At 30.8% G+C, this 12470-nt stretch overlaps 1 protein-coding gene across 7 annotated transcripts in view; it reads right to left on the bottom strand.

Moving 5' to 3' along the window:
- Cnot4 (CCR4-NOT transcription complex subunit 4) overlaps nucleotides 1-12470 on the bottom strand; it is an 89334-nt gene that overhangs the window by 31036 nt on the left and 45828 nt on the right. For 6 of the 7 annotated variants that reach the window (XM_075374133.1, XM_075374132.1, XM_075374138.1 and 3 more), the window contains 4 exons: nucleotides 11794-11992; nucleotides 9180-9478; nucleotides 8172-8297; nucleotides 3486-3604 (listed from right to left, as the gene is read on the bottom strand). In XM_075374133.1, coding sequence (XP_075230248.1) covers nucleotides 3486-3604; nucleotides 8172-8297; nucleotides 9180-9478; nucleotides 11794-11992 — 743 coding nt within the window. The remainder of the gene's footprint in view (nucleotides 1-3485; nucleotides 3605-8171; nucleotides 8298-9179; nucleotides 9479-11793; nucleotides 11993-12470) is intronic. The other variant, XM_075374139.1, reaches the window with a different exon arrangement.

The following is a 12470-nucleotide window of genomic DNA, read 5'->3' as shown; positions in this document are numbered from 1 at the left end:
TAATATGTGAAAATTCCATGCCTGACTGGGATTCGAACCCAGGACCTCCAGTTGAAAGGCCAAGATGCTACAAATAGCGACATGGAGGCTGGCTTCACAATAGACTTGTAATGTGATGAATGTTACATATTCCATGAAATCAATCAAAAACACATCCATTTTTTTCAGAATACAGTTATGATTTTCCTTTGAGGCTAGGCTTATTTGATTTTTTTTTTGTTTAGGCGAAATCAGAATGAAGTCTTTGCAAGGATTATTACATACTGATAAACAAAATTCATATTTCATCGCCAGTGACAATATGGAAAAAAGTATGTCTCCCTTGCGGCTGTCGAGAAAAGCAGATGCAGATGACATTTTGTGATCTTTGTGAGCACTCAATATTTTCTGCACCCACTGTGCACATAATTTACGGTAGCCTACAATGTCACGTCACGATTCTCAACAATGTTGTCTTTGAAACTTCAGGAAATTCTAGAATAAATTACTAATCATAAAGCAATGATTTTCTCTCACTTTTGCATTCACATGTTCAATGAGATTGTCAGTCTGTACACTAGGTCTTCCACTTCTCTGTTCTTTGTGAACATTTGAACGGCCTTCCTTAGACTCACAACACCACTTTTCCTTCAATCATTGCAGTAGACCCATATGTTTCACACAATTGATGTGAACTTCATTAGCATTATGTCCTCTTGTGTTAAGAAATTTAATCACCGATCAAACTTCACAACTGGTGGGATTTGTTATTACATACTCATTTTAACACACTGTTATTACACAGTTTTTAACACAGTGTTAACACACTGTTGTTTGCAAAGGCAAACAATAATGAACTGATAACAATGTGATGGTTATATGTTCAACAGACTAAAAGCTACTGTAAAGCAGTTATTTTTACATGGATTTGAATACTAGATCGTGGATACCGGTGTTCATTTGGTGGTTGGGTTTCAATTAACAACACATCTCAGGAATGGTCGAACTGAGAATGTACAAGACTACACTTCATTTACACTCATACATATCATCCTCATTCATCCTCTGAAGAATTATCTAAATGGTAGTTACCGGAGGCTAAACAGGAAAAAGAAAGACTAAAAGCTACTGTGCATGCATGAGCCAATTAGTGTTGCCAATTGCTATTTATAACTCAACAGCCCTTACTTTTGAACTACAGCTCGTATATTTTGTTATATTTCTATACAAATGCAAATTATATAAAAAAATATCACTATCATTGACCCTGCTTCAAACTGTCTAAGATCGGACCATTCCATCTCTTTCAATCTAAGTAAAACTCTTCAAAAGTAAAAACTCTGTCAAAGTTGTAAATACTTTACTATTCCCTCTCCTTCACAGTTGGAAATTTTTTAGAATCTAGTTTCTCTTTAAACCCTTAAAACTCCTTTTACTTCTTCAGTTTGAACTCTGCCCTCCTTCTGTACTGCATTATTAAATCAAAAATATGAACATAAATTCCAATAAACAAATCTTATTGTATTCTGCTTATATCTTTCTTTCACCTATAGAATAGTTCATATTCTCTGGGAAAAACTGTTTGCCTTCTAATATGAAAGTTTTTCTACTTCTAATAACACCAATTCTGGCTTAGTAAAATCTGGAACTCTGAATAAGACAAATCTGATAATAATACTATCTCTTTCTCTACTCTGTTACCATTTTACAGGTTTTCTAGTTATGCATGTTGCAACTCTCTAACACCTTCAATCTATTAAACAGATCCCGCACCTCACCTACCTTTTTCACAATAATACTACTTTCTACGGCAAATTAATTTTAACGTCTTTTCATTTTTAATTTTTACACCCTGCTAATATTTAATCTTGGAGGACAAGATATACGAGGTGTGTGATAAAAGTAATGAGATTGATAACACTGCAAACGATCTGGTAACTCTGTATCTACCGGTCTGTGCTAGACCGGTTTGTTCATCCCTTCCACATGCTCAGTACGAGTTTCAACTCCGTTCAGCCAACACAATATTTTTGACAGCACCATCAGTGAAGTTGTGTTTTTGTTGTGTTATGAAAACGGAGCATCGGAATTTAGAGCAACGTTGTGCAATTAAGTTTTGAGTTAAACTTGGGAAATCCGCAAATGTGACCTTTGAAAAGTTGAAACAGGCCTACGGGGAAAATTGCTTATCAAGAGCACAAGTTTTCTGCTGGAAGAAATCATTTTTGGAAGGCTGAGAACACAATTGAAGCTCAAACTCACCTCACTCAGTGAGACCTTCAACTTCAAAATCTGACAAAAACATTGAGCATGTGAGGGTTCTTGTGAGATAAGACCGTCATGATAAGTGAACAGTTAAATTTAAACATTTTCACCGTACATCAAATTTTGACAGACATTTTGGACATGCGAAAGGTTTGTGCGAAATTGGTGCCAAAAACCTCACAAGTGAACAGAAGGACAATCACAGAAATGTGTGCGTTGTTCTTCTTGAGAGGATTGACAATGACCAAGAATTCTTCAATCGTGTGATCACAGGTGATGAATCCTGGATATTTGAGTATGATCCTGAAATTAAGCGGCAAAGCGAAGAGTGGCACACTCCATCATCTCCTCGACCGAAAAAATGTCGAATGAGCAAATCAAAGATCAAAACCATGCAGATTTGTTTTTTTGACAGTAGGGGTATCGTGCATAAAGTTTTGTTCCTCCAGGACAAACTGTCAACCAAGTGTTTTACAAAGGTGTCCTTGAAAGGCTCAGGAAAAGAGTGATTCATGTGAGACCAGACACTGCAGACAAACGGATGCTTCATCATGACAATGCCCTGTGTCACACGGCCATTTCCATCAGGGAATTTTAGACTTCAAAACACATTCCTAAGGTTCCTCAACCCCCCTATTCACCTGATTTTAGTCCTTGTGACTTTTTCCTTTTCCCAAAATTGAAACATGTCTTAAAATAATGTCATTTTGGAACTCTGGAGAACATTCAAAAGACTGTGACCAACCAGTTAAAAGCCCTACCAGTTGAAGCCTTCCAGTGCTGCTACCAGGAGTGAGAACAGCAACTCTAGTGGGTATAGCTGACCAAGGGAACTACTTTGAAGTGGATAATATTGTTGTTTGAAAAAAATAAAAACTTTGGTAAGTAAAAAGTCAGTCTCATTACTTTTTTCACACACCTCGTATTTATTACACAAAATAAAAACCAGAAAAATCTTAAAGAAGGCAAATAATTTAAAAGACCCTTAACAATAAAAATACTACTTCGAAACGATCATATATAATTCCAGTCAAATAAAAAAGACCACAATAAACAAATCCGTGAGCTATATTATTTATTTATTTTATTTTAGGTTATTTATTATTAATAAAATGTATCAGATTCATCTACATTGGATAATTTTGTGAAACAGCTATAACTATAATACTTTCAAGAATAAATTAGATTGTTTGATAGAATTAATTAAAAACTTAAGAAAAATAATATTTTAGATAACTTACCTCTTCCGTTTCTTCCTGACCCGGAGGAAATCCAAATGCTGCTTGCCAATCTTCACTAGAATGTACTGGTGGCAAAACATCTGGCATGTGCGTTAAACCATTCATTGGCCACTCTGCAACTTAAAATTTAATTTATAAAAATAAATTAAAAACAAGGACTTAATTTCAAAACACTAAGTAATCTATTTGATTTTAATTATCATTAAATATGCAGATTCAATTTAAAAAGTCTACCACAGCAACCGAGACATCTATTAAACTGGTTTTTCTTTGTATAACTATTTACTATTTGCATAATAAAATTGTGTCTTGTATACAAATAATTTTTTGTGAAAGTCAATGTTAAATACAGCTATATAAATTCAATAAATTTTTTTTTGTAAATTTTCACATGAAATGTAATCTGTCAGCTATAATTATAATTAAAATCAGCATTTAGGCAGATTAAAGCAAATACGTTGGGAAGTTCACAAAAGTTAACAGTTTTTTCCATAAAAAATGTTTCTTCCATTTCAAAAAGAAGTATCTTTGGTTACAGAAATAAACATTCTATAATTATTTCTTTATAATAAGGATTTGAACTTGAATGAACAATAAAATGCCTTCAAATAAACTAACTCGCAACTTTCTAATAACCAAAGAAATAGTATGGCAATTTTGGCATAATTTATTAGATTAATCTACTGAATTCATGTAAGAAGAGAAGCAAAATTTTAAATTATATGTTTGATTGCCTTTTAATTAAATATTTCTTATGTACTTCTTGACGTAAGCTCCTCAACTTTATAACTGCTTCAATGTTCCTAAACAAAAACTTTTAAAAAATTAACCATTTTGCAAGCAGTAACCTTTTTGAATGTATCCTAAATTTGTTTGGATTTTTAAACTAAATTAACACTTATAAGAAAAGTTGATGTATGCTGTACAAGTAATTCACAAAAGTTAACAATTAATAGTTGGGTCATGTTTGCTAAGATTGCTAATTACCATTCAGCCATGATATTACAACACACCTATACGTCATCCTTAAAGATTACATTTGTTGTAAAAATGTTAACAATAAGAAAGTTTATGGAAAAGATTAACATTAAGAATCTTTTCATATATTCTCATATGGAATCTCATATGAGATTCCATATTTGGAATCTCATTAATTAAGATTCCAAATTAAGAGGCTTTGGAATCTTAGAAAAGTTTCTTCTCTACTATTTTTTTTAGTTTTTGTTTAAAATATAAATTTATTACACCTTTTTAAAAATATAGTGAAGCACAGATTTAAATAAATTGCTGGTGTTCATAAACATGCTGGTATTTTATAATTTCATAAATATGAAAAAAGATTTTCAGTTATATCTAACATTTACAATTAATAATTTTGCCAGTTTTTAATTCAAAATATGGAACACTAATACTTAATTTCTTTCTTAACCAACAATATTTTTTACCTAACTGTTTTCAAAATTAATTTTTTAAATAAATTAGAAATTTAAAAACTTTATTTACTTAACATTTAACAATATTATTTTACAGCTTAATCCACCATTCCTCATAAAACAGCTAGTTTTGCTAGCTGAGGATACAAAATATTTGTTAAGTTTCCTATGATTTCACAGCAATTCACAAAAGAAAAAAATAAATTTTACAATCTAATAAACTACAAACAAGTAATTGAAAGATTATTTTCTACTATCTTTCATGTTAAACAATGACCTAATATAACACTGGTCAACATAAAATTTGGAACTGAAAAGGGAGTAGAGCTGTTCTATATAGTATTTTATATGCTGAAACTGAATATGTATTCTGAAACAACCCATCATGTAACCTTAAGTTATAACCCCTTAAAAGGTTAGTATGTTTGTATGTTTGCTTACTCACATCTGATTTATATTGTGATGCATGCTATAGACCGCTGATTCTCAAACTTTTTCACCTCATTTTTTCAATTCTCAAAATTTTCTAGCGCCCCCAACATTTGTAAACTTACCATCTGTTAAAAATAATAATTGCAATTGCTGTTTTTAAGATATGCTCTTAAAATAAATCACTAGCCACCCCAGCAATTGCAATTATTGTTTTTAAACGTTGTGTATCCTATTTCTACATGGCTTAGTAACCATATTTAGAAGTACTTTTATTAAAATTTTTTCAAAAAAAATTATTTTTATCTATGCAGTTATATTATAATAACAACAGTGATAGCATATTCAATATAACAATACAATAATTAAAACAAAGCTTTCAATAGAAAAATTACACTTACATTATGAACTGATTATATATGAAGGATGAATCTGATTTGCTTTAATGAGTTTGTTAATATCAGGCTCAAATTTTTTATCATAAAATGTAGGTGGTCCTTTTAATTTGTTGTACTAGTGTAGTAGGTATTTAATTTCAGTTTGAAATATTAGGAAAACATAATTTTTGCCTTTTTTTAATCAGTCATCCCCTTTCTAGACTGCCTGAACACCTCCAATTTTCTGGAGGCCTTCTACCACCCCTGAATGCTCTTGTGGGAATAACGCTCACAAGGGGGCATTATCAACCATTTTGAGAATGAATGCAATAGACCTATATTTGATACACATAACAGTTGAATGATGTAATTTCATGTCAAGCTAGACATGTGTAGACATGTCAGTGAGTCAAGTAACAAGTAATTAAATGTGATGAAATTTTCTTCAGTATATGTTCAGCTCTTAATACAACTTGCTGTTTTGTTTAGTTGGGGTAGTGATTTTATCATACACATATAAAGATTGTTTCGTAAGTGGTGCCATAAATTTAGTGAAAGATTTAGTGACAGAACAACTTTTGGTATTATTTTATTGAACATCAAGATTTGTTAACTTGCGTACGTGTGTGTGTGTGTGTGTGTGTGGACACGCATATGTTTTGCACAGTGTTTTATTGCACTCCATGATGAAACAATTTTATGAAGTATTTTAAGTAAATAAGTATTTCTGTAATATTTCAGTTTACATTCATTCATTAAAACATTTTGAATTTTAAAATGAATAAAAATCAGGCTTGTAAAAGTTCTCCAAATATTTTTTGTTATGTTTGTTGAGAATTCACCACTAAAAGTCAATGAAAACCAGCATCAAATCTGCTGAAAACTGCTTTACAAACATTATTTTAACTGTTCTTTGGTAGACCAAAATAAATTCTGGGCTCCACATGTAGCATGCATCAAGTGCTATTTTAAAATAACCCAGTGGTTAAAAGGAAAAAAAGGGCATTTTCCTTTTGGTGTATCTATGATTTGGTGAGAGCCTACCATTATGATGACTGCTATTTTTGCTTAACAAACATTGGACATTTGTGAACTGGATAATCTGAATTGGACATTGAATATGTTATTCATGATCGGTGTTTATTTATACTCATCAAAAAAAAGCTTAACGGCAGGGTTGTTGCATAACTCGAATAAGTTTTCTTCTATACCGGTAGCACATGCTGTAGGAATGAAAGAAACATGAAAGTACATAAAGCCACTTCAGAGTGGCTTTACAAAATATATGTGTTTCTTGTGTTTGTGGACAGTCAGGATAGTTTACCACAGGAATGGAAAATGTTGTCAATTTTACCACCTCTACATATAAAACTAGGCCTGATGAAGAATATTGTAAAAGCATAAGCTCCATAAAGATCGAGACAGCTTTTAAATATTTAGCTGAGGTTTTTTCACAATTAAGTGAAGCCAAATTAAAAGAGGGAATATTCATCGGGTCACAAGTAAGAAAATTAATTCATGAAAATATATTTACAGCAAACTGAATCCTAAACAACTAGCAGCATGAAGTCATTCAAAGACGTCGGTACTGGTTTTCTTGGAAACAAAAAAACCGGTAAACCATAATCATCTTATAATTGAACTCTTAGTGAGTGAACTACAAAAATTTAGGTTGCAGAATGTCATTGAAAATTAATTTTTTACATTCTCATTTGGATTTTTCCCCTTTAAACTTGGATGACATCAGCACCAAACAAGGAGAAGGTGCTACCAAGATATATTACAGATCGAACAACATTAAGGCAGATGGCAGGAATGTACGATAAGTGAATACTGCTGGACAATAAAAAGAGGAAACTTCACTGAACACAAAAGGAAAATAAGAAAAAAGAAATTAAGATAAACGTAAATGTCTGCAAAATAAAGGTAGGAATTTTAATTGTAACTATTATTTTTGTGTTCTATTCTTTTAGAAGTTTCTCAATATTTTTAAGTATCGTAACTAAAAATCTGAAGGCTGATTTCATTTAAGATTCAGCAGAAAAAAAATTCATTCTAATTCACCTACTTTTACCTCAGTTTCCCATTATTTTTTATTTTTGTTGACCTGTGTAATAAGAAGAGAATAAGTTGTTTATTTGAATAAGTTATTAATTATTTATATAGTTAAAAACAGTTTAAACTGCAACTGATAAAACCATAACCACCAATCAACACATCAACATAAGAGCAGTTCAATATTGCAACACTTGTAAATGTGTGAAAATTGTCTGCTGGTGAATGGATCCAATTCAGTACACTGCTGCATAAAGATAAATGAATCTACCATGTTAGTGTAGCTATTGTTAAGTAAATGAATTGAAAAGACTATCAGAATAACTTAATGCGCAAACCAATTTACATAAGATTTGGACATATAAGAAACAAATTAAATTAATTCCACTCACCAGATCCTGAACCACAGTTGTTAATTTTGTAAAAGCTGTTCGTGGAAAAAAATGAATTATTATCTTGTTCAAATAAATTAGCTGCCCTGTGTCTTCCTCCCACTGAAGATGACGATGATGATGTGTCTACGGTAAAAAGATAAAAGAAAAAAGCATACTACTTTATAAAAAACCAACTGTAATGTAATTAAAACTATACATAAATATAAACTTGTAAAATTAAATGCAAAGAAAAACAGTTGATAAATTAATTACGATTAGAAATGAAATTATGTTAAAAATCACAATATATTAAAAATCCAATTCAAATTAGTGTTAATAAGCTTTCACAATCAAATTTTTGATTATATAAAGAAAATTATCATTAAGTGAATATTTATATATTTCTTGCAAAACACAACACAAAAGTAGTCAGTGCATATACACAGGCTGTGTCGTTTTTTTCTGTTGTTTGTTAGCTCTATTTTACCAGTTTTATCACAAACTTGTAGTTTTATATGTATTTTCTGTTCATGTGGTGTTGCTATTTGAATCAACAAATGAAATCATTCTTTTTCTCAGGGTAAAGTCACATCACAAAAATGTAGATTATAAAGAATGATAGCTCAACAAAGAAAATAATACTGGAATAACTAAAAGTTTTAAAGTTTTTAACACCTTTTTTTTAAACAAAAATGATAGTTGTTAAAAAACCACACATAAAAGTTAATGCCAGTATAACAGGCAATGACATTATATATATATCTTACTCCAAAGAGCAATGATTTCATTCCTTCCAGAAAAGTTCCTAACAGGCAGTGTGATTTTATAAGAATTATGTCTTGCCACATAGCATGTATATGCAAGAGCTTCCTTGGTTTTATTAACAATACTTCTGTAGTTTGACCCCATCTAATTCATGGAAAATCTAAGGACAGTAAAACAGGACCCCTTACACTGACTGAAAATGTAACTTATCAATGCAAATTCAATATTTTTAATAACCTTTTAGCAAATATGACTACTCACCAGACTGTGTTGTAGTTGTAACTGTTGTTATTGTCGGCGTCGTTGTCACCCCTGTTGATAACAATATACTATTTGTTGATGTTGTTTGCGCCGTATTTGCTGTCGAATTTTGTAATGGTTCTTTATTTTCTAATAACAATTCTTGTAGTTCCCAATGTGGCGGCTGATGTGTACTGTTATGTGTATGTGAAGTATGTGTATGTGTGTGTGAATGTGTATGATCTGTGTGTGTGTGCTGTGTATGCGATGACAGTACATTGTTACTACTACCATTACTAATATTAATATCCTTAAATTTTCTGAAACATAAAAAACAATTAGTAATATTAATAAAAAAATATTTTTTTTTTTAATTAATAATTTAATGTTTTCTGGTTATACAGGACCTAAAGGAATATACAGTAAGATCCTATATTAAGCATACTAGTCTCTAACTTAATATATACAACCATATAATACAGGCTATCTCAAAAACTTCTAGGGTAAAAACTCAAAAGGTTGTGTAAAAACAATTGATTTGTTTTTTTAGTAAAAATGAGTTTTACATCAATTGTAAAACTCATTTTTACTAAAAAAACTTACAACTGTAAAAACTCAAAAGGTTTTTTACATACCTTAGAATGTTTCATATTGAAACATTCTAAGGTACATTCAATGATCTGTCTGCAGAGCGTTGGTTACTCTTCAAACATCCAGCCAATAATCGACTTCTGCTCAGTCTGCTGGATCATTGCAGGCCAAAACATGGCAATAACAGCAGTGATCCATTGTCATAAATGTTGTATATCGCTGATTTCTTGACTGTAGACAATTTTTTTAATGCATCCCCAAAGAAAATATTCTAGGAGTATCAAATCTGAGCTTCTTGGAGGCCAAAGCACAGGAATGGCCCTACCAATCCAATGATTAGTGAATCTTTCATTGAGAGCACATCCAACGCCTAGGCTAAAGTGTAGAGGCACTTTCAATCTTGTTGAAACATTACAGCAATGTTACTTTCTTGTTCAATTTGTTCAACTTGAGGGAAAACATACAGTTGTAGCATGTCTAAATAAACAGTCCCTGTGACAGTGGGCTCATGAAAAAAAGAATGGGCCAATCACATGATCAGACATCAAACGCACCACAAGTTTTAACAAGCTTAAACAACTTTGGTGTATACACTTCATCACTTGTTTTGGGCCTTCTGGGAGACTTTTTCACTTACACGTTGCCAGATTCCTTAAACTGCTCGTACCACCATCTAATGCTGTATGCATGAAAGGGATCATTGCCATAAACAAGCTGGAAATGTTTATGGCAAACAAATGTTTCCGCTAATCACAAAATGCACTGTGCTTTCTGCTGAACTGTTGCCATTGCCTAACAGTGGCGCAAAGGCATTGTGTGCATCAGCTAAAGGTTATGGCTAAAAACTTGATGATATACCAATTGTTTTGCAGTTCCAATTAATACTTTATCTTTATTACATAGGAAGATATGATTTTTTTTATTGCTGCAACCTTTTTCAATGACCCCCATAATATATTAAACATTACTTAAATCACTTATTTTCTCATTTTGTACTAATAGATACTTTTTTTACTGATTTTTGAACCATGTGATTGTCATGTTAATTCCATTAAGCACTTCTTAAGATGTAAAAGTAATAGTCGCTTCATTATCATTTTCATCTTTCTTATCATTGATGTGTGTGTTTGTTTGTGGTAACTTAAATCACATTCACTACTACTTTTCCAAAAATCATTTTAAATATTTATTCATTATTGTCAACATCCACTATTATACCACAAAGATTCATATCAAGTCTGATTCTCAAATGTATCTTCTTTCAGTTAAAATTATTTATCTGAATAAGGTTGATAATTATTTATTTTCTCATTCAGCATTTTCCTCATCAGTAGGTAAAGCAAGAAAGGCATTCAAACAATTCCACAAAATTAATTTCTGCAATAAGAAAAAGTTTTCTTGTAAAAGAAATAATCTTTATTTTTATGAAAAAAATAGGAGATATAATTTATCCATAGTATATCCAAATACTATCTTATAGTGATGATTCCCAGTTATACCATTTACTTAAAGATCATTTCATTAATTCATAATAATATAAATGAGACTTTTGTTTAATACATTTACTCAAAACATTATATTTTACCTAATATAGGTTGTAATGATATTTGTTTCAGTTATCCCCAATCATTTGAATCTTCATAACTTCAGGAAATCATAATTTTCTAGATTGAAACTGACTATGAGAGATTAAGTTCATCCCTTGAGTTTAAAAATACTCTTTAAACAATGATATCACATTTAATATTAACGAAAATACCATGATTCTATTTCATTAAACTACATAATCTTTAGAAAAAAATCTTGAGTTAACCATAAAGTGAACTGTTTGGAATTTGATTAATTCAAAAAATTATTCAATTCAAAGCTTAACTGCTTATTTATAGAATGTTTTACTAATCATTCTTGTGATATGAGTCATTAATAACTCAAACCATGGATAAAGAGAGTGAATATTATGAAATAAATATACCTTTTTATTACAGAATATAAGAAAACATTATAAACAATAAATGTTACTATAATGCAAAAAATCAATAATTACCTTTCTTCAGAAGCTGGTGGTCTTTTCTTATGACTTTTAGTTGTATTTGATGAATTTTTTCTTGATTCACCTTTATTGTTATTATTTGTAGTGCTATTATTGTTATTATTATTATTAGTAATAGTAGAATTGTTTTGTTGTGTGTAAACTTGTGCTGAATTTTGTGAACTCATAACCGGCACTGACATCGGAATAATCACTGCAAAGAAAATAATTAATTTACATGTTAAAAAAAAAGTGATATATACAAGGACAAGTCAAAAATTATCTACACTCTTTTTCTATAAAATAAAAATAAATTCTCTTCTATAAAAATTTTTTCTATGCAGATGTTACACACCTTCAAGGTTGTCATACTGCTTTCAGCGCATGCATGCTTAGAGTTTGTACAACTGCGGTCACTTGTGTAAAATTTGATCTTGATATCATTTGTCTACTACAAAATATTTTACGTTTTAGTGAGCATATTTTTTACAACATATTTTTGTTACTGGCTGATTAACTTTGCTCATATAATATATCCCCATAATCGTTTTCATAGGTAAACAAACTGAAAATTTTGAATGGATATGTATCACAATAGATCTCGATAATAAATGTAGGAAAAAATCCGTCACGCTCCCTGATTTTCTCTTTACCCACATTAGTTCTAGCTTAAATGTTTTATTCGCTTTGTA

The sequence above is a fragment of the Lycorma delicatula genome, chromosome 8 (assembly GCF_047948215.1).
Source record: "Lycorma delicatula isolate Av1 chromosome 8, ASM4794821v1, whole genome shotgun sequence".
NCBI lineage: Eukaryota > Metazoa > Arthropoda > Insecta > Hemiptera > Fulgoridae > Lycorma > Lycorma delicatula.
The sequence above is the reverse complement of the archived record's forward strand: the minus strand, read 5'-3'. Positions and strand labels throughout refer to the sequence as shown.